Source organism: Microchirus variegatus (genome assembly GCF_963457635.1).
Source record: "Microchirus variegatus genome assembly, chromosome: 20".
Taxonomy (NCBI): domain Eukaryota; kingdom Metazoa; phylum Chordata; class Actinopteri; order Pleuronectiformes; family Soleidae; genus Microchirus; species Microchirus variegatus.
Genome location: NC_139821.1, coordinates 6,369,061 through 6,396,431, shown reverse-complemented (window position 1 = coordinate 6,396,431; position 27,371 = coordinate 6,369,061). Strand labels below are relative to the sequence as shown.

Below are 27,371 nucleotides of genomic sequence, written 5' to 3'. Positions count from 1 at the left end.
CTTGGTTTATTTTTGTCGCCATAATTTGGATTTCTACCAAGGCACAGGGGTTGCTTTTCCCCCAGATCGGAGACGATATTCACAGCCAGTGTTTTTTGGCACCAGTTGCCAGCACTCAATTTGCCAGATGGATTATCAAGCACTCTTTGACCATCCTTGAGGTATCAAGCCTACAGAGCTTGAATCCTCTTCGCCCCCCTCGATGTGACTCTTGCCTGCTGTTAGGTTTGGAGCGGGAACGAGCCTCAGTGAAAGTTGGTTGAACAAGACGAACGACACCATCTTGCTTCGGCGTTGCTCTTGACATCATAATGATGATAGGTGTGAGCCCATTTACTTAACCGCGGTAATCGCCGGCTTTTATTGAGGGTGTGAAACTAATCATGAAAGGTAGCCGCGTTCATGGAAACAAAATGAAATACAGCTGAGGTCTGGCAAAGAAAGTCATTTTTTTCCCGTCCGCTGTTAAACTCCCATTTGTTTCAACACTTTCTTTTCCGTAAGATAAGATGAACTTTTATTGATTCCACATTGGGAAAAAATGAAAGTGTCGAGCAGCGGGGAGAAGAGGAATATTCCAGGTTGCTGAATAATACAAGATGAGATTTGAATAATGAGATGGAGAAAAGGGAATGAAATTTAGATTAAATGAGAATGGTATAGTAGAGGTGGGGGTCAGGTGTGTGTGTGTAGCATGTGTCGACATTTGCATTACACAACATGGAAAAAGGAAGAAGAGTCGTAGCAAAGTGACCTTAAATTCATTGGAGTGGGTAAAGTCTGATGCAGTCCAGTCGTATACAGTAAGTGGACAATATATTCAGTACAGTCAAAGGAAAGAAGAAAAAAAAAAAGAGGGCGAGGGAGAGTAAAAATCATAAAAAGTGTAGTGTTGCAGCCATTAATATTTAGATGCATTTTCCAAACCATCAACCCTGAGGGAGTTGTGGTGGTATGAAAGAGCAGGGTGTGCTTATTTATTTATCGTGGTCTGCCGAGGGCAGCTGTGATTGAAAACTGCACTTCATGAACGCACGTAGGCCCGTGTAATAAACTTTAATGCCGTTATCTTTTTTCAGTTATTCCCCAACATTATAGAGAAAATACAGTTTGTAATATCTCTTATTCTCCGGAGGTCTGAAGTACCCCTTTTAATTATTCACATTTAATTACCCTTAAGTGTTAGGCCTTTTTTTTTTTATACATGGATATCTTTACCCAAGCTAGATAAGAGATTCATTTCACATTAGAAATGTTTTTTTTTCCAAGTCACTGAGAAGCTTGAGGGATTGCACTCTTTAATCCTTAGTTTATTTTAAGGGTCTTTATCTTTTCCTGTGTGTTTATCTCTCTCGTCTCCCCCCATACATTGTCCTTCCTACTGCAGTTTTCCTTTTTCCCCTCCCAATTTTACTTGTGTATGTGTGTGTGTTGGTCTCTCCCTCCGCAGGCTATATGTAATTACTGTCAGAGGGGGACCTGCATAGATCTGTGTGACCTTGGACACTAAAAGACAGAGGCCACTCCAGGCTCTGAGGGGGCGGAAGTGACTCCTCTTGACACTGTTGTTGCTTTACAACGATGGCGGAGGGTAGATATAATTAAAAGGCGGCTAAATATAGCTGTGTAGACTTTACGGGTGTACGGCACCTCGGTAATGGATGATCTTCTAAAAAAAAAAAAAAAAAAAAAATCAAACACACATAGAGGAGTTTTTGTTTCCCTAACAGCTTATAAGCTGTGTTTCACGTACAGAGTAATGACCAGTTGAGGAAGTTTTCTAACTGTGTCTGAGGAATAAATCAGCGGCTAAATGCAGTTGTGTATAATTAGGCTCGACTCGGCACAGTTCGCGTTTCCACTAGCGACTTTATAGTAGTACCTGCTCTGTCCGACACAAAAATCAAGCCGAACAATACCGGACTGTAGATCGGTTAAAAAGACTTAACAATCCTAAAAAAACAAGTGGGTCACTTGTTTGTGTGTGTTGCGTGTAACAGCTTCCTGCAGCCGTGCAGTGATGACTGCGCCCACGTTGAGAAGGTACTATTTTAGTAGTGGAAAACCAACCTGAACCGTGCCGTGTCGAGCTGGAACCATAGTTGGAAAAGGGGCTTATGTTGCCTTGTGTTGGCCAATATGTTTGGCTTAATAATAACAGAAATAAATACAAAATTGCCCAAGTTAAAGCATCTATCAATACTTTCAATAAAAAAGATGTAAAAAAACAACAACAAACTAAATTAAATTAAACCAGTAATCAAAAACTATACTTTGTTTTAAGAAAAATGTGGAAGTAATAAACAGTTGATGTCATCACCTCTGCTTCTTATGGAGAATCTCAGTCATCCAGGGAACTGTTATATAAGAGTTGAGATGAGGAAACTGGACATCAGTCCAAAAGGCCTCTTCAGTCCAGTTGCCCTGGACTCGACTCTTCTCGTATTTGTCGAATTCACAATTGATTTTTTTTTATAAATTAGCAGGCGTCTTTTTCCACAAAACACCATCAGCTTTGACTCATTTCCCCTGGCATGAAGAAGAGTTTCTGTCTCTTATTCTCACAGCACAGATGGTAAACGACTATATTTATTGTAGTGCAAACCGTGAACTATTAGAATGGGATTAAAACACATTATTTGACATATTGAGCTAACAAGCGCCCAAGTCCTCTCTATAATCAGACAAATCCAGTTTGCCTGGTCGTCCTGGTCACATTCTCTGCCCACCTCGGGCCTCGGCTGCAGCACGTTTGCCGGTGCACCTCTGTCTACGGCTTGTTTTCTGGCAGCGGTACAGATTCATAATGAGTGAAGTCGTTTCCCCCCCAACCAGGTGCCTCTCCGTCCGCATTATTCACACTTCTACCTTTTACATGCAGCAGCTGTTCATCACCTAATGATGCTGGACCCAGCTAGGCAGACCGCGAGGCAGGCAGGCAGGCAGGGAGCTGCTCCCTCTCTCTGGCTAGACTTCAAACCAGTCCCTTTTTGCCTTTTGAAACTGAATTCCATTACTGTGAAATGCCGTGTTTCACTTTTATTTTGTCACAAGCTTGTTTTAGGGAACAGGGTTTATTTACTTGTTCTCGCCCACTTTAATTTATGCTCTCCGAAATAAAGCCAACATGGCTTCCCCTACAGTCAACTCGTATCAAAGGACTCTCAGGTTCAACTCAATGTCAAGTAGAGGCCATTTTCAATAGGATGACTTGAGAATCACTGTAGCATGTCTTATGGATCAGGGTGAGTGGCCCCCTAATTGGATGCCATGTGCACCCTAGGGATGATTCCTTTATGCAATAGAGCTTAAATGTTGCCGTAAGGCTGCCTGCAGTGTTTTTATTTTCTGTTTTCTGATTTTTTTCATGATATGTTGCTCTAGCATCGTGGGCTTCAAGCCAAATTCAGTTAGTGGCTGAGATAATTAACTCCTACGCCAGTGTTTATGCTTTATATTTTTTGCTTTTTTTAATAGTTCGACTGATAAAAGTGAAGTTCATGGATTGTTTTGACCTCAAGTTTGAGAAAAGATTTAAATGTAATATTCATTTCAGATTCAGCCTTTATAGAACACTATTTAAAAAGGAAGTCTGGTGTCAGACCAGCTGGGAAAAAAAGAAAAATTCTATTTGTCTTTTATGTCTCATTTTTAATTCATCTGAACAGTGCACAAGACCTTGATACATCACCATGCAACGTCGTTGTAAACAAAGCATTACATACCAAGCTGCTGAATGGAGGTTGCAAGTTGAAGCAGCAGCAGCAGATGATGATGGTGCTGGTTTTTTTTTCTTCTTCAAACTTTTCCTGCTGCTCACCACTGCAGCAGATGCAATATTTAAAGGGCCGGACCCTGCCCAGAAGAAGTCTCCTGTCCCAAAACATTCATTATTAAATCAGATACGCAACTTAGCTTCTAAAAGGTCAGCTCACCTGTCGGTTGATGCGGCCGTGCCCTCGATTTGCAGCGTCTTCACGCTCATTCTTCACTCTCTCAGTGAGCGTGATTTGCACTAATGTCAGCTTCTGGGTTTATTACCTAAGGCTGAATGACACTTTTCACAGTGGAGAGCCACTTACAGGCTCCAAGGGGGGGGGGGGTTCTTTCCCAAAATTGGCCTGGCTCGCACCACCCCCCATGAGGTCCACCCTAACACCCCTGGTCCTCATCTCCAAATGTGCACACAGGGCCGTCTCATGAGTATATTTGGACTCTTCACAATCAAAACAGGGCATTAGCTGCAGTCAATGAGGCTCAACAGGTGGCAGAGAGAGAAGGGGGGGGGGGGTGATGCAAGAAGAGAGCCACAGATGCTGTCTCTGTTTAGAAATTTCAGCTATGGCTTCACCAATTACACAATCAGTAATTTGCTGTTTAAATAAAAAGGCTCCAGACTGCCGGGAAGGGTAGAATAGGTGGTGGTGGTGGTGGTGGGGATTGCATGAGACATAATCCATATCACTCTCCAGTGGGAGTGGAGCTGCATTAGTCAAGGCAGGGGGGGGATCATTTGTTTTTATAGTGGCCTCCCTCAACACGCCGCAAACGCTGACACCACTTTAAACATCGCTCAGGAAGGGGAGTAAATGGCCGCTCTCTTGTCTGAGCTCTCCCTCCTTGACGCACTACGTCTTCAAGTCCGTGGCACTAATATCCCCAGGTGAGCGAGCGTCGGTTCTTTGTTGACCGACCAGAGGAGAAGGAGGAGGGGGGCGAACCCAGCAGTACAAATACACAAAGGCCTCTCAAGTCAGCACATGCTGTACTGGGGCCCTGTGTTTTGTTGTTTCAGTGCAGCCTTTTTACCTTGTGTAAAGTAAAGCGCTCGTCCAAAGCTCATGCATATTTAACACTCGCGGCTAACAGGTGAGCTAAAGCACAAAAGCTGTGTGTTCAGCATCTGTGGATCGCTCAGATGGTAGACGATCCACACTGCTTGACCAGTCAGACCAGGGCAGCTGCAGTGTTTCTAAGCTCAGCAGTAATGCTGCCGGTGAATATGTGTGTGTCAGCTTCACTTTGACCGTGTCTCACTCCTCTGGATGTGCTCTTCCTTTTGCCTTCATGAATTATAGTAGATTTATAGCCAGGTTTATGTTTCTGGATCCTCTCCAGTTGCTTGTTTTTTGTTTTTCTTCCCCAGGAGGTGCCCTTTTCATCGACGTACTCCACTCTCGTCTCCTAATTCCTTCGTTCTCATAAGCCAGAAAAATTAAAATGATTTCATAAACAGCCCTTTTGCTCTCTTGGCCTCTGCCTCTGCCATATTGTGATTATTTACCCTTGTGCGGTTTAACAGCATTCGTAAACCGCTTAATAGAATTCAGCACGGCCTTGGGATGCGCGAGTACAAGACTCTGTGTTTTCATTGGCTCTCTGTTCCCTCTTTGTTTGTGCTGCCACACAGCGTGTCACAGTATAATCAAATATGATCATAACCAACCTGTGAAACTGTTGTCAGTGCCTCAGCCCCTCTCCCTTCTCTCTTCTTCTTCTTCTCTATTGTTTGCTCATTTTTAAGGCAAATGGTTCTCCCACTCTGCGCTGGGCATTCATGATATAATTATATATGATTTACACACAGCTGTAGCCATAATGGTGTATGAAGAGATTACTAAACAAGGGAGAGGAATAAAGAGATGGAGACAGAGAGAAACCGGTCAGTCTTTTTGTTTTTTCCCCTCTCCCTCCATCACTTTGGCTCTCTCTTCAGTGTGAAATTAGCACTTACGCTTGACATGGTTTACCCCTTCTGCATGCAGATATTTAGTTTTATTTTAAGCCAGCGCAGCATTAAAATGGGAATCTGCCTCTGTAATGCAGATCGTCCAAGCTGTTTTCCTTTTACTAATGTGGCTGCTCACATTCATTTAGACTTTCACTGGGATGCTGCGTGCTCACGTGTTTGCTCGATTGACCCTGAAAGACCTGGATTGTGTCTGTGTGCTTTGTACCATCTACATAAAACCTAATTTGAGTCTCTTTTATCGCTGATGACGGTCACATTCGTCTCTTTTATTGTTGTCATTTATGTCTGATTTAAACTTCTCCTTTTTTGTTTGTTTGTGGTTTGTTTTGATCACTCAACTGTCCTCTCATTACTTGACCGATTCATGTGTAGGTGTGAAAAACAGGTTGGTGGTGTTTGAATGTTTGTGAAGAATCTTTCCCAAAGTAATCTCAAGCTTCTTATTTTATCCTGCATCTGTCCTGTGTGGAAGAACACGAAGCACTAAAGACTGAGCATCATTAGCCACGAATGGCAGGGGCCGGAAAATTTGTGCGACCAACCCATTGTTATCCTTCAGATTATTATAATATCCGTGGTTTTCCGGTCATTTTTGAGGGGGTTGATGTGCATAAAAACTCCTGAAACTTGGCATGGAGGTCAGGTCTGGCGACATTAGTGTAGGTCCCAAGCCCGTGCGATGCTCAAGGGCTCTATAGCGCCCCTCATAAAGGGGAAAACATAGGCAAAATTGAGTTTCACCGAATTTTCCGAAACTTGGTGGGAAGATGTCATAGACCAAGATGAACAAAAAAGTCAACAATAACCATGGTCTCAACTCAACAGGAAGTCAGCCATTTTTAATTTTGTCGTCCATTTTCCATTTTTTTGATTGGCACCCTCCATAAATTAGCGAACTTGTCCAAGAGCGTTTGTTGTACCGACATAAAGAAAAAAAACGTGCCAATTTGCACTAGAAACATCAAAGACCAAATGTTGTTGAAAGGTTTGGCGGACTCAAAGCGTTGTGGCCACAGCAAACCTCACCGTTTCGGCGAATTTCGAACATTCGCCACAAAACCATACCTAAAGTTGTCGAAAGGTTTCGCGGAATACTGCACTCTCCACCTTGTATTGGGACGCTTGCATCTGGAGGCGATGGCCCTATCATCATATTGTGATGTCATGTTTTATTATTTTCATGCAGTACATACAGTATATCATCACATCACAACAGCGCTACGCTACACAGATAAATGGAAAAGCACTCGCCTGCACACACAAGTGTGTGTTCTTGATGAATTCATAACCCCCAAAAGCAAGTTCGGCTTTGTCCAAGAAGTCCGCGCAGCAAATTAGAATTCTAAATAGCGCCGGAGAATAATGATAATGCATGAAGTACACTGTGCATACTTAATCAAACATGCCCAAATGTGGACGTGCACATTATAAAATGCTGTACCCACATATTGATTCGTCTACACCAGAGTAGTTTATTGCATATTGTTATAATCATAAATCACATCTTAAAAGACAGTGAAGAAAGAGCAGGGAGCCTTAAAAACAAAACAAGCCAAAATGCCCGTCAGCCAGTGGATGGACACTGATTTATTGTTCCAAGTGTGACTGGACCTGACTAGAAAGTAATTGAAGTGAATCTATGGGTCAGAGCAGATCACAAATTAGCTTGTTAAAATTGGTGATCCATAACACGACACTGTCAGTGCCCTTTGACTGCTTCACCCAACCAGAGCCGTCAGTGTATGGACTATGGGGTGCATCTCCACAACACGCAGTATAATAGAAGATACAGACTATCAGGAACTCACCGTATGTGTTATTTTAGGTAATCATGACACTTTGCAAGCAAAAAAACACACTTTGTTGCTTTAAAATCTATAAGTAAGAGGTTGACACAACTGACTTCTTCATGTCAGTTGGCACAAACATTACCAGGTCCTTGCAGTGCTTGATTAGCATGTATGACTGCACTGTAAGTGTAATTTAAAGCTTGCAGCGTGATGGCATGGGAAAGCATTAACGCAGCCCATCTGGTTTGACAGCATAGAACTGGCTTGTCACAAAGATCTGGCAGTCCTATCATCTTTGCCATCAGCTGCCACTGCTCATAACGTGGCATTAAGTGTATCGCATAGCAGCGCCGGCTACACACCCTTGCGCCGCCTTTGCCATTTACATGAATAAAGCATAGTTAAGTGGGCTACATTGAGAGGATCCATCCATTAAGGCTTCATTAGGGAATATATACTGTATATAAGAGGTGCGACCCTTTTTAAAGGTCATGTTTATTTGGTCCTCGCCGAATAGAAATAAATACATGTCAGTGTGTAAATGTACACGTATAAATGTGAGCTCGTACATCCTTAGAGGGAAGGAGTACGCATGCCAGCCATTTTGAATTAGAATAATAAGTCAGGAAAGTGGCTGGTTATGACGAGACCTCTGTATGTTTGTGTATTCATGTAAAATCCATGCTTTCTCTACAAAACGTTGAGCATGTGTCTATCCCTGTTCCCCGCGCTGCATCCATCAGCAGTTGGTGTAGCAGCAGGAGACCAATGAGGTGTTTGGACACCCTCCCCCCTCCTGCCCGGACCCCCCCTCTACGATCAAACTGTGCTCCCAGCTTTTTTCCTTCACAATCTAAATCCCATCCCGTGCTCTTACCCTGTGTGTGTGTGTGTGGTTTTTTTTATTCCCTCCAACTCTGACACCATGCTAATGAAGATTTCCAGCCCGGCGTTAGTTGGCAGCTGCTTGACTGCCTCAGCACCGATAACCCTGGGAGAACAACCTCATTATTTATATTTGTGTACTACGTTTACAAGCATAAATAATATGAGGCGTTAATGCCAAACTCACAGCAGCAGTAAATAAAGGTGTGCACTGCTGTCCTCCAAGCTGTTTGGTTGATAGTAACATGCCTCGTAAGCAGAACTCGCTGCAGACGCATGCACGCCGACCGACCGCGTTTGTGAGCACACATTAAACCGGGTTAATGGGTGAAATTAGGTTAATGCAGGAAATGATGGTGTTTTATCTGTAAAGCAATAACCTGGTTACTGTAAAAACCCAAATGTATATTCAGATGATTAGTAATCAGGTTTCTGCACAAGCTACTTGTTTGTTTTTGAAATGATCAGAGCAGTTGGACACATGGCCCCTGTGAAAGAACATACACAGAAGTGTGAGAGTACATGGCGTTTCCTTACTGTGTGTACATGTTCAGATTTTTACTTTATTTTTTCCTGTTTAGCTGTAAGAGAAAACTTTTAAAACTTGACTCACAGTGCCAGTTTGGTTTACTTGGAACTTCCTGCCAACAAACCTCCCTCCAGGTGGTACGTGTGAAAATGTGCTTAGAAGATGCAGCCATGAAATTTCGTGTTGGCCACTTTTCTAAAAAAAACGACTGCTTTTAAAGTTGCAGTAAGTAGGTTTGCTCGAAAACATAGTCCTTTCAGTGGTGATATTTTGGGGGTTGGCAACTCTCTGTCCTGAGTTCCTCTTGACATAGGAAATAACGATGTTCTCGAATGTCTCGTTTTGCCCAGAAACCGAAATGATTCAGTTCTTAATGATTTCTTTGTTTTATGGAGCAAAGAGACAAGGAAAATATTCACATTTAAGAAGCTAAAACAATCAGGAATCTTGTTTTAATCATGAAAAAAGCGTCAAACCGATTGTAGGCTCATGTTCCCGTGGAGTTCTCTCTCCATACTGAACCTCTAACACGTATTCACGACAGTAATAGACACATGTACTGCATATTCACCACATACACAAACACTCAGGCGTGACTAGTCTTAGGGAGATGCACGCAATTTATTGTGCTCTCATCAGCTTCCCAATTGCAACTGATGGTTGTAAATTAGGCCACCATTTACCCTCCGTTATTGAACTGGTGGAGCTCTGCTGACTCACTATCCGGCTTTTCCCAACTCCCCCCTGTATTGACGGCCACACTCCCTCTTTGAATCCACTGTAATACGTCTAAAGCACATGATATAATAGTTTGATGGGCCATAAAGGCCCCGTTGGAGAGCAGACTTGCTTTTTTTCCAAAGCTGTATTTCTCCAGCTGGGTCACACCAGTCTTACCACCATCAGATTTATTTATCTGTGAAATTTTGGTCGCAGTAACTTCAGGGCGAATGTGTTTTGTGCATCGTGTTTAATCCGTATGTAAAACGTAAAGCTATTTAATTTGTTTTGTTTTTATAAGGAGCTGTTAACTAATACCAACGTTATTTTTTTTGTATTGTTTTGTGCTTGTCAATTTGAATTAAGCTTTCAAGTATATGGCACTGATGCAATTAGGCATGAATCTAAGCCTTAAATAACAAAGCAAGCTGCAGCATTCAATAACAGTAATTCATTAAATGTTTTTCCCGAACAAAGGCTAGAGACATATTTACGCGAAGCACTCCCATCCAGTGACAAACAGCACGAGCAACCTTCAGAAAAACCCTCAACTTGTGGGTCTGGATAAAAAAGCACAGTCATGCTGTGCCAACGTAGCAACAGGCTTCATTTGGTTTGTATTGATTATTGGGGTGTGTAGAGGTAGGAGACCAGTCTATACACTTCCTCCTGTTGCTCATTGTCAATCACACAGTCGCAACCGAATAAGGACGCTTGCACCTCTGCAGCTGACAAAATGAAATGGAGCTCGTGTGACCCGTTTTTAACACAATCACATTTCAAACTCCCCTCTCCGCGGAGAGCTGGATCGCACATTTTAAATTGGATTAAAGAGTAATAGAGTCAAAACGGCAAATGCATCAGTGTCAAAGTGATGTAATGAGATGCAAATTCACAAATCAAACTTGGAGAAACACACAAGTCATGTCTTGTCTCGGTGTGTGTGTGTGTGTCCTTCAGGAGGCCAGCTGGAAAGCCTGATGGAGACTATGAGAGCAGAGATCGCTGCCCATCCACCTGTGGAAGGATCCTACGCCGCACGCCGAGGGGACTACTGCTTAGCCAAGTTTGCTGATGGCGAATGGTGAGTTCTGGAATTCCCTTAATTATTGAGCTTATATCTGAACTTAAACTGTAGACTGTACAAAGGAAGTGGTTGTAGCCTTTGAGTTTGAAAAGTGATGCCTTAGATCTCCCATTTTGAACTTGAGTAGTGCTGGGCACATTAACGGTGTTGACGTTAACACATGACTCGTTTCCATGACGCCTGACCGGAAAGAGACGCATGTGACATCATGTTTAAGTGACTCTTGATTGTTTAAAAACAGAGACACACATACGCAGTATGCTAACGCAGCTAAGTCTCTAAAGTAACGCAGTTTTTCGTGCCGCGGCACCAGAGTCCAGGCACCGTTTACCAGTTAGCTTTCGTTAGCTGTGTAGCGCGACTACGCGTCATGCGTTAAGGTCAACGCGCCCAGCACTAGTTTCGAGATAAGCAGTTTGATTAGCACATGATGGTTTGTATAACTGGACATTTACAGATCATGTGACACGCCTCCACACCCCTATTGGACGATACCATCTGTCAATAACACTGTTGTCCACTCCTTTGTGCTGTGATTTGTGCACATGAAGAGGACATGAAACCCATAGACTTCCATTCAGATTGAGCTTTTTTCTTGCAACCAGTGGAGTTGCCCCCTGGTGGCTAACTGCTACTTCGGTTCTACTTCCTGGGCTTTTACTTTTCAAACCAAAAGACATAGTGGGTTTGATTCCCGGCTCAGCTACTCTAACTGTGTGATGGAAAAGTGCTATTTATCTTATTTTTATATTGATTCTATGGATGGGGAGTAGCAGTGTAGTTGGCCAGCAGGGGGTGACTCTGCTGTTGCCAAAGATAACTCCATTGAATGAAAGTGCAGATGAAAATAAGCCTACGTCAGACTTGATTGATGAGGTGAGGAACATGTTCCTGAGCAGCTGATGGTCTCTATTACTAGTTTCAGCTCTTCTTGAATAGCACAATTGTCTAGCTTGTGCTCTATTTAAGAGGAAAATAGAGAATAAAACTGATACCGTCCAATAGGTGCTTGGTCTTTGCAGTACAATGCAAACCTCTGTACTGTTTCTTCATTTTTTTCTCCGTACAGTCCTTCAGTTATGGTGTTGTGCTTATGCTGCATTCCCTGTGTTTATACTCACATTTACAAGTGTATCTCAGCAGAAATCAATTATCAGATCACTGGACGAAAAAAAAACCAAAAACATAAAAGTTGTTCTGAGCATCCTCGTCCGTGAACATGATTTATGATTAGTCTGAATTACCTGACGCTACAGGAACTAAGACATGTTCTACACTTCAGTCGCTACATGCTGTACTGTTTCATGTTTTTTCCCCTCCTCTCTCCCTCTTTCATGATTACCTGACATTTCATTTTTACCTTGTTTCTATTTAAGCCTGTGATGCATTAACCGCAGACACCCACAGGGTGTAATTAGCTCGCTGCCACAGCCTCGGCCTTGTAGAATCAGCAGTCACTTGACAGCAGCAGCGCACACACACATGCACCACTTCATCTCGTCTCCGCACCGGATGCTGGAAGTTTACAGATGGTCATGTGGACAGATTGAAGTCATGGAGGGAGGGAGGGAAAGAGAGCGTTTGTGTCGCGAGGTGATAATCACAATATACAGATTAAAAAAAAAGAAGAAGAAGAAAACAAATGCTCTACAAAGCCGGTGTACGCCTTTCATCCCTCCTCCATCCTCTCTTTCTCATTTTTGTTTTGGGGGGCAATTAAAAACAAAACAAAAGCTAATGCTATTCTCTTATCCCAGTCTCTAAAAAGAAAAGATCGACTTCTTTCAACAGCAAAAGCACAAATCCTGCTCCGTGTGGCAGCTGTCTGAAATATTGTTTTTGTTAAGGAAAAAAGAAAAAGAGAAAAAGGCCAGCTCCACGTTATTAAGCAAGCTAATTATAATCACGCTCACATTGTTCTTTGTCCGTATCTTTGTATTTTGCAAAGTGTGTGGAATGTCTGCTTGTTTCATTAGGGGGCTAATTAGAAAGCGTTGCCTTTCAAGGCCTTTTAAAACAGCACAGAGAATAGAAGAGGGGGGGACGAGTCTATTCATCAATCACTCACACTGTCTCTCACTCTTTCTTTCTCCTTGTCTGTGCACTTGTAGGAGTTCTTAATGGCTCTCAGTTAATCGCTTCTAACTTTGTTCTCTTGTCTGTCTTTGCCCATGTGGCTCTAATTATTTGGCCTTCTCCTGCCCGTCCTTGGTTTGCAGCCAGTCAGTCAGTCAGTCTGTCTGTCTCTGTCTGAGAGTCAGACGACTGACGGGCAGAAGAAGAGGCACTTCCTCAATTGAATCGACTAACGTGGATAAATGTGCTCTTCTGCTGCGTCCGTATATGAATTCATTAGAATTTATTGACGTTTCTCCTTATTTCATTTATTCTCTACATTTGTTATCTTTATTATTTATTCATTTGACGAGGGACATTGAGTAAATTGGCAAATTTACATCTGTTTTCTGTGGGCATGTCGATGGAATATAACAAATACAGTACATACATGCATATATACACAGGAAACGATAAACACAAAGGCTGAACAATTTATCGTTGGAAACGGTTCATATCCTTCATTTCTCAGCCTGGCAATAGAATGTAATGTAGTTTCATGGTTATTGAACCAAACCCTGACTCAAATATACTGTGTGTATTTATATATTTATTCGGACTTTCTATATATATTCAGACTTTCCTTATATATATTCAGACTCTATATTTATTTAGACTTTCATTATATATATTCAGTCTTTCTTTATACATATTCAGTCTCTATATATTCAGACTCCTTATATATATTCAGACTCTCTCTATATATTTAGACTTTCTTTATATATATTCAGCCTTTCTCTATATATTTTTCTGACAGCTACTTCATTTGAATTATATATATATATATATATCAGAAAAATTGCAATTAGATATTTTCCCCCAAATCGGGCTCAGCTTTGAGATCATAAGTTCTGAAGTGCTTAAGGGACCAGAATGTAAAAGTGGCTGATGCTGCAGTGATCGTGCTGAAGTGTATATTTTACTGCATACAGATTTTTACAATTTGAAATCAGTCGTTTGTATATTTAGAGATTTATGATTGTGTTTCCTCCTGTTTTTTTTGGTTTTTTAAAATCTTTTGATGAGGTAGACACTGGGTCTGTCTTGTGAATTTTAGGACTTAGCAAAAGGTTAATTTTCCTTACATTTATTTCCGTCCTTATTTTCATTCATATTATTTTCATTTTTCCTACAAGACAAAATGGGTTTAAATTCCTGTCCTTTATTGCAAAGAGGCCTCTGTACAATTTTCCCAGCGCTGCCATGTCCTGATAGATCCCGTCTGTCCAGCCTTTGTCCCTCGGCCCGGTCATCCTCGCCTACACCGCTCCTCTGATCACAACAGACAGATCCTCCAACACCTTCTCCCCAGGGAAATAAGCATGGAATCATTTACTCATCTCCTTTTCCTCTTGTGCCCTCTGTCTTCATCTCTGTCTCCTGCTGCTCTCTCTCTCTCTCTGTCTTCTGTCTTTCTATTATTCTTTCTCTTCTGCAGGTACAGAGCCCGAGTGGAGAAAGTTGAGTCGCCAGCGAGGGTTCACGTCTTCTACATCGACTATGGCAACGTAAGTCACCAAATATTTGACGTGTGAAAACTTTTTTTTTGGAGTTTTGGGCTGAAAATACCACTGTATAAAACTTAAAACACAACCAGTAGCAACTTTTTTCCAAACCCACAGTCAGAGGCTATCTACAGCTGTGTCTGAAAGGAGATTTCTCTGTTTTTATTTTGCGTTGATTATTATTTTTAATGTTCAATGCAGGCAAACACCCTTAATGTATCCTTTTAGCTGGGGTTTCTAGGTCAGACAGAGTGCAACTGAGTGGATCATTTTACATTTTACCAAATGACAAAAGCAAACTCTGCAGCAAAGATGAAGCCACTCTCGGTCCCTGTAAGTGTGTTTCTGCCCACTTGTGTACACATGCTTGCGTCACCCACCAAGTGGGTCATGCAGCCAACCCCTGGCCTGCGGGAGATTTCCCATAATGCAGCAGAGGGGGCACAGTGTGTGGCTGACCTCAGAGAGAGAGAGAGAGGAGGGAGGGGGGGGGCAGCTCAAGGTTTAGCTGGCAGACGCGATGCATCTTGGCATGTTGCTGAAAGTGTGATTCTCAGACACACACACACACACACATCTGATATGCACCGTCTTCTGTGTGATTTTTTGGATTGAGTCATTCTGGTCTGCAAAACTCGGGCCACTGTGTCATGAGCTATTAGTCACAGGTGCGGCCCCGGTACCTGAAATATTATATGATCATTAGCAAACACAGCAGCGAGCACTTTTTTTTTTTTTTTTTCATTTTTTAAAGGCCACATTTACAGTGCTGTCAAAATCTAATACGGCATCGATAAATCTCAACCGTCTAATCCATAATAAATGTTGAGGGTATTCTCTCCGTCTAGACTGAACAGTCCAATGAACACATTAACCTCAGATATGGGGGGGACATTAAATTAACTTCCCACTTCTAACAGCGGTATTTTTGTTTGACTTTCCACCCGTGTGTTCTCCCTCTGAGTCGCCCATGGTGAGCGGAGGTTGACCATCGCTCACTCTGGCTCATAAGTGTCAGGGTGTGTTGTCTTTAACACTTCAAGGCTTTTTGATGAGGTGAAACCCTGTCATGTATGATGATTCACAAATAGAAATAGAAACTAATTTGCAACCTGACGTCTATTGTCATCTTTACTTATTCTTCCACCTTAGCTTGTAGTGGAGCCGCACGCCAGATGGTTTAGTAAAACGGGGTCTTAGTAGCAGCGCAGAACAGCTGTACAGCGAGTGGTAAGGTGACATATACAAGCATGCAGCCCTTAAGCTACAAATACTAAATGGCATCTGTCCTTTTTTCTCACACTGGTAAAAGTAACATGTGGCGATGTAGGAAACACATTGCAGGGAACAGGATGTATTACAGACTGGGTCTTTTATTTTCTTGACTTATGAAGGGAATCTCATTTAAGAACAAGTGTTCCATCTGAGCTTTGAACTTTTATTCTGTTTATTGCATCGTATCCATATTAAATGAGACAGTTTTTTTGTTTTACTGTAGTGGTAGCACAAAGATGCGTCTCCGTCATGTTTGCTTAGACACAGTCTTTGTCGAGCAAACACTCAAAATTGTGCTCGAGCTTTACTTCATGGTCTGAAAACCCCCAGAAAATCAGATAACTGGCATAGAGTAAACATTTTAAACCGTGAACACAGACTCGACAAGCTTTACATCAACAGTGTTTGTGCATAGTATTACAGCCCGAGGAAAAACAAATGTCACTGTGTGACTTTTTTTGAGCTCGTAGATCAACATTAGGCATGCGCCGCTGCCCCACATCCGAGTCCTGAGCCCTGTCCTTCCTTTTCTCGTCCCTTCAGAGAGAAGTGGTGTCGTCGACCCGTCTGGCTGCCATGCCCCCTGCCTTCAGCACCAGGATCCTGCCAGCACAGGCCACCGAGTATGCCTTTGCCTTCATCCAGGTCCCGCAGGATGTAAGTGCACACACACACACACACACACACACACACACACACACACACACACACACACACACACACAGAGTCGAGTGTTGCAGCTTAAAGCTTCAAAATTAACTTCGAGGGATCAAGTTTCCCCCCCCTCTCACTTTCTGCCAGGCCTCTGAAAGTTGACTTTCCTGGCAAGACATAAAAAAAATAAAAAATGTTTGATTTTCGCTTATCGCACGAGGTGATAAGTCTGCGACGGACAGACAGGCAGGGTCGACTTTTCATTCCGAGCAAGTGTTAGAGAAAATTGTGCTCATGCATTATGCATGTCGTACAAAGCTAGCGGAACATTGGCAATCATGAAGCCATTGATTTACTTGTTGCACACAAATTTTTTTTTTAAGCCTAATTGACATGGTGGTCAAGATGCGCTTATGTATTATGAACAGTAATCATACTATATTTTCTACTCCACACACTAACTGTCCAGGTACTTAATGCGTTTGTTTTTGTGCTCAAGCGTCCGTCTGATGGCTAAGAAGCAGCCACTGTCTGTGCAGCGCTAATCTTCTTGTTTACATCCAAGTATGTTTACTTAACCCCTCGTGTGTGTGTGTGTGTCAGGGAGGGAGGGGGGTCAACTTTTTTGGTACCGCCCAAAACAGTCGGAGCAGATGCAAACATGTTTTCCCTTTTGCTTCGTGCTCGATTAGCATCTGTGCTTAACCTCCCTGTCTTTGATTGTTTGAGTGTGTATTCAAGGATGAAGGGCGTTTATTCCACTTCACGTGTTTGCAGTGGCAACAGTCCCTCGAACAATTTAACCTCAACTTACTGGAAAATACTCATAGAATCTACAATTTCATTCATGCATTTACATTTTCCTTCGTTAAGTTGGTACAATAAACTAAAACCACTGCAGTCAAATGTATTTTAAATGATTTCACAATTTTATCCCCTCTTTACAGTCCCCTAAATACCAGGTATTTACCTGGTAAATTCATGGTAACACAAACATTTTACTAGGTAATTATCAATGCTAATAAGAAAGTAAATGCAATGAAACTATAGCCAAAATACTGGGCATTTACCTGGTAACTATATAGTAAATTATAGTGTGTTATTGGGTAATTACTGCTGGTAATAAGAAGGTAAGTACTATGTAACTTTGGCCAAAATGTTGTGTATTTACCTGTACCTTGTAACACATTTTTGTTACCATATATTTACTGTCGCTACCTGTAAAAATGATTAAAATGATCAAATAATTACCAGGTAATACCCAACATTTTGCCCATAGTTTCATTGTACTTGTACTTCTGATTACCAGCAGTAATTACCCAATAACACACTATAATTTACTATATAGTTACCAGGTAAATGCGCAGTATTTTGGCCATAGTTTAATTGTATTTATTTTCTTATTACCATTGGTAATTACCTAGTAACACTTTTGTGTTGCCATGAATTTACCAGGTAAATACCTGGTATTTAGGAGACTGTAAAAGAAAGAGAAAAGAGAGTTACTGATTTTATTTATGAGTTGAGTTGCAGTGTTTGTTTTGTTCCCTGTGTTTTATGGAATTCTACATGTGTATTGTTGCATTTCTTTCTCCTCCTTCTTTTTCTCTCTGCCTTGACTTCCCTTGTGTCTTACATCACTATGACAACTGGCAATTGTCATGTGATTAGTTTAGCTTCAGAGTTGAAATCTTGTATGTAGTTACTGTCATGTATCTGACACGTGTGTGAGACGATGGACTGGTAATCATACAAATAACTGGATCCTTAAGTGTTTATTGACATATCTCTACATTCTTTGGCAATATTCACTTCAATAGAAAACCAATTTTACATCAGTCAGTTCAGTGGCTCAGCACCTACTGTGTGTGCTCACAGTCCCCATGTGCGTCCTATCACCTGCCTCGTGAGTCAGCGTCTCCATTCCTGAAAGAAGTGGCCCATCTGTTGCTGCGACCCAGGGGGACACAGGCATCACCTACATTTAAGAGCCCCCCAGACACACACACACACACACACACACTCTTTCTTGACTCTTCCTCTGTCACTCTGCATCTGTTTTCCTGTCTTTTGTCTTTTTCTTCTGCTTAGTCTGAAAGCATTTCACTGTGTCACTCAGGCACAGTGCCACACTCTCGCTGGCGCCTTTTTTTGTTTTTTGTTTTGCTGCTGCACATATGAGCCGTTGTTGCCTTTGTCTCTACAACCTGTCAACCGATGCCCTGCAACAAATGTCTGACACTGAGAGTTACACAGCCTCATAGTCAAAAGTCTTCAAACCGTCCTTTTCTCTGCAACACATTTCTGCCAGTAAATGTCATTAAATGTTCTAGAAATCTATTTAAAACTACTCGGCGTGTGCCGTAGCGACGAAACGCCGCCACGTTTCCAGCACAATTTAGAAGCGGTTTATTGCCGACGTCGTTCATGAGCGAGCGGTTGTGAATCTGCCTGCACTTCACACACCCGGCTACTTCTTTAGTGTGCCTCGTCAGCTAATTAAAGAAAGTAGTTTATGTCAGGAGTGCACTTGTAAAAAAGATGAACAACAGACTACGTTTTAGAAAGAAGCAATGGACAATAGACACTCCATAAATGGCATTGGTTATAGAAAATGAGATGGGGGGGATAAAATATTCCACTTAACCCTTTCATGCATAGTGGTCACTACGAGGGACAAGCTATTCAATAATGGTAAATTGCACACTAGACACCAGATTGGACCTTTGTACGTCCCCCCCTTACATTGCCACCCACTGGCCAGGTAGGGCAAGTGCAACAAAAAATGATCTAAACCAAGATGGCCAACGAAGGGAGAGAAAAGCCAAGTTGCTCAGGAATGTCCTGCCAGTCATATAAGAAGAACCTTGTAGGTAAAAAAGATTTGGTAACATTTGGCAACATCAGAGGAGTAATATTGTTCCATTTTTAAGGGTACACAACACAACTCCATGAAAAATACATGTTTAAAAAAAAATTATGGCCAAAGAAAAAATCCTGACTGAGGTTATTTATTTAATTCATGCATGAAAGGGTTAAAATTTTTATATTTGAATTTTTAGGCTATGGATTAAGCCATAGCATGACTTCCTTCTTTGTCAACTCAGCAGTTATTCAGTACAGTATCTCCCTTTATTTCCATTATCTTCTAAAAATGAGTGTGCAGTTTCTTAATGTAGTTGTGAACGAAGGATCTTTGTTCCAAAGCACAGTCCAACACTGACTTAATGTCGCTGTAAAGAAAAACCTTTTGTACTCTTTAAAGAATGTATCAAATTATAAAGTATTAAATGTTTTTTTTTTGGGAAGATAATAAAAGTTCTACGCCCAGCACAGCACTGCTGACATAAAGTTTTAGTGTCGACACGTCAGAGGGTTTTATCCAGGTATGTTCTGCACAAGGTCGACAGGATGAGGTCACGAGGAGGCTTTCATTAATTTTGTATTACCCCCTCACTGGTGTTGACGCATCCCTGTGTTCTCTCTCTCTCTCCTCTTGTGTCAGCTGTCCCCCTCCTCCCTCCTCCCTCTCTCTCTCTCTCTCTGTGACACACAAACTCTTCCTCTCTCTTCCTCACACTCTTGCCCTGAGCTCCCCTGCAGCGTCTGTGACAATCTGACCAGGGGCAGAGCGGGGACACACACACAAAAAAGAGAAAAAAAAAAACACCCTGCGGTTTTTGTGTCTTGAACAAGCTTCCCTGCCCACACATGCTAACACACACTCACACGTACCCAAGGGCGGCTAGCTCGAAGGGGGTTGCCATGGAGACAAGACCAGGGCAAAAAAAAGAAGGGAAGCAAAGAGATGGATGGTGTAAGGGAGGGATGGATGATGGCCAAGGACCGATTTTTTTTTTTTTTGTAAGTGTCTTCCTGCCTTTGAAGATGCGGCTCCTTTTGTTTTTTTCTTTCAAACGGATGTGGGATCACGATTGCATTGTAGCGCTTTCCACTTCTTCCTCCACCACATTTTTAATCAAATGCTGGGAGTTTCACATATAAGACGTTGAGGAATGAGAGCGGCTGCTAGCTAAGAAAAGAAGGAAAAGGAATTGAAGTGATGAGGAAAAGGGAGGTTAGACACAAATCAGTCCATTAGACTGCATCACTTAAACTAGGGCCCACACGGGTGGTGTAGTGCTTAGCACTCTTGCCTTTCCTCAGTTGGAACAAGGGCCTTTCTGCATGGAGTTTGCATGTTCTCCCTGTGTGTGCGTGGGTTTTCTCTGGGTTCTAAGGCTTCCTCCCACTGTCCAAAAACACGCAATATGTGGATTAGGCACAGCTCCCTCTGCGACCCTCCTGCCTGTGGAGGATAAAGTGGTAGAAAATGGATGGATGGATGGATGGATGTTCATATGAATATTGTTATTCTGACTAAAACCAGACTTTTAAAGTACATGTAAACATGTTAGTCATTGATGGTAGACAAACTTGGAATGTCTTTACCATAATAGGTCAGCCTCAAACACCTAATTCTAATAAGAAGAAAGGGGTCATATCGCCACCCAGTGTAGTGGAGGTTGACCCAGTTGATTTAATAAATTGATTCCCTGCGAGGACAGTAGTCCATTTAAATGGTGAACTTGACTGTGCATGGAAACATTCAGTGTAAATTCAATCAGTTAATGCAGACGCAGACTATTATTGAATGTCTTTGTGTGTCTGTGTTTAGAAGTCATCAGTGATAACTTACTAATTATCCCCTATCACCTTTTTTCCTCGCGTTTTCCCTTCTCCTTCCATCCCATTATCTCCTCACCCTTTTTTCCCCCCTCAACCATCTATTACTGCCTCATTTCCTCTTGTCGTCCTAATCCCATTTCTTATCTCCGTCTCCCTGCTTTTCAGGAGGACACCCGTGCAGACGTGGTGGACTGCGTTGTAAGGGACATCCAGAACAGCCAGTGTGTCTTGAACGTGGAGTTCCAGGGCGTCACCTGTCCACACGTCACGATACAGTTCGGGGACACCAAGGATGACGTGGCCATGGGTCTGGTCAAAGAGGGCATGGTCATGGTCGACGTTCGCAAGGAAAAATACCTGCAAAAGATCGTGAGTGAGAATTTTGGTTGTGCTTTTAAAGGTTTGTGGAAAGGTTAAGATTAATTGAACTGGTCAATCAAACAGTCACATTAATTTCCAAGCCACAGCTTCAGGATACACAGTGTTTTAAGTCATTGGATCAAATGGAGAGGTGTTGAACTGTCTTATTGGCGAATGGGCCTCTTGTTCATTATGTGATGTTACAAGGTCTATATGCTGCTGCCTGTGGCTCCCTGACACTCCAGTAATTACCAAATCGCCATGCTAACATCATGCATCAACCCACTTACCCATGACGGGCGTATGTCGAGAACATGGAAACTTGCGTTACTCTAACCGCCTGTAGGTTTGTACTGTGAATACAAAAATGTATATTTAGACCCCTGTAATTTGGCTCTAATGGTGGTGGCCATTTTGTGAGACCATTTACCTTCCTCTTGTTAAACTAAATGTACGCCATGGACTTAAAGCCCCCTCCCTGTACATGAAAGATAAAGAAAAATGGAGTTAATTTATTTCCACAGCAATTACTGCTCCAGGACGTCACCAATAATCAGTCACTCTGCCGTTTACTTAAAAAATCATACGCACAAAGGGATTGATCCGTCCACATGAGTGCGGTTCTTTTCAACCATACTTTAAAAATAGTTTATTTGTACAGATGAGTGGCTGGTGGGGGGAAGAACATGCTTGTACACACACAATTTATTCACTCACACATGGAGATGCAGTGACTCACTGGCGATAAAAGGCACTTCCTGCCTTTTGCGTCGATAAAGCACTGTGATCACATCATTGTGAGTGTTTTGACCCCGTGACCTCTAAAGAGTAGCCAGAGACCATAATGCAGTCTCCGGGTAATGGACCCTATAGACAAAGACAGTGATTAAAACCTCCCAGCCATACACCTAATAGGCTTATAGACTGCACAGATTTAGGTTTTGTTGGATCAAATGGCTTCTCATTTGTATTCAACAGTCGCGTGTCCAGAGTTTGCCTCCTCCTCCTCCTTGCTGGGCTACACACACAAATATTTAGATCTGGGGGAAGCTGAACAGGTAGTGTTGTTGACGCTGTCCTTTTAAAAGAGTCGGTGAATGTAACTTGTCGCGTTGCAGCTTGAAGCCGTCGCTGAGATCTTCCATGTTTCCAAACTGAGTGAAAGCAAGCTGGAGTTTTTAGTGGGCCACATTTCACACCGCTAAATGGAGTGAATGTGCTTGTGATCCATAGAAGGTGTGTGTGTGTGTGTGTGTGCACCAGTGTGATAAAGTGCTCTTCAGTCAGGCTGTGGCTACACTGCTGCACAGTTGAAGGTCTGATGATGGAGCTGAAGGAAAGTGATGTTGTAATAGCAGTGGTATCAAAAGACGATTTGACTTTTTCTAAAGTACAATAGTGTGGTTGCGTCAGTGGCTCATGTCCCTTCAGAATGTTCAGCTTAGAATGTCTCTCTCTCTCAATGCCGGTTGTTATCGACTCAGTGTTGGTTTGATATTCTAAGAACCTGTGATTTCAGCTTTGCGAAATGGAGGATTTTCTTTGTCCAGTAACTTCCTCACATCCTCTTGACATTTTACAGTGAAAATAATTAGTTGAGGAAATAATGCGCGAACCAAATTGAATGACATTAAAAGTCATTTTGTGAAGAGTCTAAAAACTATTGTTTTTACTTAACTCTTTTAATTCTCGCAGATGGATGAAGGTCTTTGCCGTTTCATCTTTTAATTTGCTCTAAAAGCAGCTTTTGTCTCTTTTGTTTGCAAGGTGCATTTCTGGCTCAAATATTTATGAGCAGCACTGCAGCTGCTGCCAGTATGACAAACACTAAACATTATCTTGCAGGGGCAATAAAGCCAAAAAAAAGAAAAGAAAGAAAGAATGAAGAGAAATGTTCAAAGATACAACCTTTTGTTGACCTCTGGATCTGTGCCCTCCATTCGTTCCATCTTATCGAAAGTTTCCCTGCAGCTTTTCACAGTGTACAATGACATATTTGGTCACTTTTCACTTATCCAGACGATCAGCGTGATTACAACAATAACTCCATATCTGTTCCATTTTGGCTCATTTCTTTATTGGTTATCTATCGCAGACGATGCGGGAACACGGTCACTGCCATCTCTGGTGCTGAGCACTGTGTAACAGATGGGCGGCTATAATGTTCACAAGCACTTGAGTGACTGTCAATAGTCAGTGGTAAGTGCACTGAAGGTTAAGACCAGTGTTTGAAAATGGCACTGTCCCCAGAGCGGCAGAGCACAGAGGCATATGCATTCATGTAAGGGGGGAGGTGTTTGTATTTTTCAAGTGCATTTCTAAGCCCATAAACTAAACCCCTCCACTCTCCGATGCCCCCTCTGCACACCATATGGACCGCGTGGCAGCCATTCATCAGTATCACGGCATAAAGGACGAACATCTATTATGGAAGCGTGTTGCTTTTTTTGAAGGGGAGTGGTGGTGTATTAAAAAGACGACAGGAAACATGGGGAAGTTAGAGGTGGGAGGACGATCATTAATCCAAATGAGGATTGATAGACTGTACTTAGTGAGGGGAAACTGACAGTGACACAGAGAGCAGACCCAGAGATGTGGAACGGACACTAAATGACAGGATTAAAGCACAATTTGGCCGGAATGTGCCGTCGTAATGAAATGACCCATAAGATCTCGCACAGAAATGGAGCTTTTTCTCAGTTTTAGGAACACTTAGCAGGACTATTATGGACTAAATGAAGGTTATAACATAAAAGAGGTGTTCAATTTAACTCAATGGTCATTTTAAAAAGATGTGGTTTTCTCGTGCTGGTTCAAAGCCCCGTGAAAGGGAAACGCAGTTAACAGTTCATCAGTACAACAAACGGCCGCCTTTAAAATGACCGTACGCTTAATATCCACGACATGTGCTTAGACGACCACGCGCGTACATAGTGTGCGACAAACAGATTTAATGCCGCAGTATAGTTTAATCTGTCGTGCATCTGCTATATCATGCATAGACCTTCTGCATGTGTAATTTATGAGGCTTTAATATTTAGATTATTGTCAGTGAGTGATATTGTTGCTTTATCACCGGAGCAGCAGAAGAGGGGCATTATGGACTTTTTGCATTATATACAGCTGCTTTAGTATTTCAGGCTTTGTGAGCTTGTAACTGTGTCATGCTGGATTCAGTTATAGCCCGAGTTATATTTATATATCTGTAATGGATGTCATAGTTTCTTTCATAAGAGCCATCCTTGTCTGTCTGCTCCTTATTTATTATTTTTAGGTTGAGATTTTTTTACCTCAGTGAGAAGAGCGAACACCTTAACATTTGTACACGTAACGCTTCCTAGAGACGGGGAAAGTCCAGCAATCTTTTTAAGATCATTATAAATCAGGCTGGCTAAGGCATCTAGGTCGATACGTGCTACGCTAATGACGCTGCCAACCTGCAGCTGCAATGCAAGGTGGCAGCGCCATTAGCATATGCTAGCGCAGGGGTTTCTCAAACGGTTTTATACCGAGTACCACCTGAGGAAATATGGAGCTCTCCAAGTAACACCATTGTCGCCAATGTTGGTGTAAATAGGCCGAGCAAAGAGGCAGATTTATTCCCAGTAAGATAATATGCTCTCATCATCCTCACATATACTTGACACACTGGTATAGTGAGATTGGATTAAGATAGAGCGAGCAATTAGGTGAATTTGTTTCATTTTCGACGCACTCCAGTCAAAGAGGAAGCAGTGGGTACAGGGTGTCTTAAAAAGTATTAAAAGTTGATAAAGTTGCTAAAATGAAGGCCCTTTAAGAAGTATTAAAACGTCTTAATTGTGATTTCAGGGCATGCTCACCCTGCAAGATCTAATAATATCCGAAATCGAAATGAACTCCAAATTTGTCAGACATGGGAAAATGTAGGTTCTCATTAGATTTAACTGCAAACTAAAACTGCTTTGTAAGTTGAATATGTGTTGCTGATTACAGCTTGAAGCGGCGATAAGGTCAAATATTTTGAGAAGGTCTTGGAAAAAGTCTTAAAAATGTATTAAAATTAACTTCAGTATACCCTGGGGTACACGTACCACAGTTTGAGAACCGTGTTGTGCTCGTGGTAAACAACAGAGGAAGAAGGAATCGTGCTCTGGCAAGGTTTCTGTGAAGATGGCTCTGGATCCCACGTGCTGGCATTGTCTTTACGTTTCGCCTCCGTTGTGTTGGCCTGTTAGTGTGAGTAGGTGTAAATAGTAGCAGCATGTACTGGTGGGACGGTCATCCTGAATTTCAGCGTAAAACGGTGTCAAACGCAGTCTTTTGATCCTCTGTCGTAGTGCGATGTAAGAACGCCACAGTCAAAGAAACAGCCAGGACTGTTCCACACTGGGCCACTGTTGGCTTGGGCCAGCCCACAATCATAAACGAGCTGTTTACCGCGGCGTTCGCCGTAATGTAAATGGCGATGGACGGTTGCCAGGCGTCCTGTTGAGTGAGTTCTCTCACTCTTCGTCCTCCTACCTCAGTCTCTGACTTAAATCGCTCTCCTCCTAAGACACAGTCGATGCACCAGGCCGTCCATAAATCTCGTCTTGGCACCGTCGACGATCCACTGCTAGAATGGCAGGTTGCCACATTGGCAAACAGACACTCACTAAAAAAAAAAGTAAAAAAAAACAAGTTCTGTCGTCTTTCATCTCCGCTCTTTGTTCAGGACGAGATTTCTTCCATATTTCAATTTTGCCTCGTCTCTCTCACTTCAACACTTATCTTTCCAGTGCTTTTCTCTTCATCACTTATTTCTTGTTTTCTTGTTGCCGTACTCTCATCCCTCTTACTACGACTACGACTCGCTCACTTTGTGTTGCTTGTGATTATTACTGTTGTCCTCTCACAGATATTTACACCCTCTTAGATCTGTCCTGTTCTCTCTCTGTTGTTTTTTTTACCCTTTCTATCAAAACTTAAGCTTGAGTGTTAGATTTAAAAGACAGAGAGGAGGCAGTGTGTTTGGATTTCACAGAGAGCTTTAAGTGCACGTTGTCTTTCAGAGCTTTGGTCCCACAGATTAGAACTGATATTTGCTCTTTTGAGTCCCACAGTGTGCAATTTAAGACATAACCTGTTCCAGTTCTGCTCTGTGAACACAGGTGTTAGTGGTTTTTAATGAAAGTAATGTTTGTATAATGAAGTGGAAGATGGAGAAATACTGTTTTTACACAGAGTGTTTTATAGTAAATTAGTCGGTCGGGCTCTCGCTTGACCAAAAACTCTTTAAAACCGACCGAGAAACACATTTAGCCATTTTTCAGGCTTTAGTATTATTATTTTTCTAGAATTATCAGGAGGTCTCACTCTGACTGCTGTCCTGTGTGCTGATGTTGCTCTGTCCACATTCCGGCCACAGGTGTAAGAAGAGGTTAAATCAACAAAGTAAAGAGACGTCTCTTTTATTGTGTGAGCCTGTTCCTATATGTGCTTCCAGCTAAGCTCAATGTACTGACCAGCACAGAGAAGAGAGGGTATATATAGAGAGAGATAGAAGTGATCCCTCCACAAAGACTTTTGGCCCTGGTGGTGCATCTAAACAAAAGTTAGATGCCCCTTTAGGACAAAATCAAATATAAATGAAGTCTCTGTGTGTGTGTGGACGTGGTGGGAACTACACAGACGAGTCGTTCATAGTTTATTTATAACGCTTCCGTCTTTGCCGTCTTAAAACCGACCCCGCCCCGAACCCTCGCGTCACGACTCCTTACAGCCACCATCTTGTCTTGTGCTCTGCTTGGTTTCACCTCTTTCACGTCTTCTGTCAGCGGCTGCCAACACTGTGACTGATTCAAACTCTGGCAGACCACCGGGGGCCAACTGTCTCACCCACAGTCACCTCCACTAACTGACATCGGCGGCGGAGTCTTAAGTTCATTAGTGTTCCGAGCTTAAACCCTGTGTTTGCTAATTAGAAGTCAATTAGGAACACGGAAGTGTCTGTCACTCCATTGCCAGTGCGGTTATTATCAATCACAGA

The 27,371-nt window shown here is 42.3% G+C and overlaps 1 protein-coding gene across 1 annotated transcript in view; it reads left to right on the top strand.

The window, feature by feature from the left end:
* Positions 1–27,371, top strand: part of snd1 (staphylococcal nuclease and tudor domain containing 1) — a 178,471-nt gene that overhangs the window by 139,861 nt on the left and 11,239 nt on the right. Inside the window, exons 19-22 of the mRNA XM_083906620.1 lie at positions 10,637–10,760; positions 14,317–14,386; positions 16,202–16,315; positions 21,167–21,370. Of these exons, the coding sequence (XP_083762746.1) occupies positions 10,637–10,760; positions 14,317–14,386; positions 16,202–16,315; positions 21,167–21,370 (512 nt within the window). The remainder of the gene's footprint in view (positions 1–10,636; positions 10,761–14,316; positions 14,387–16,201; positions 16,316–21,166; positions 21,371–27,371) is intronic.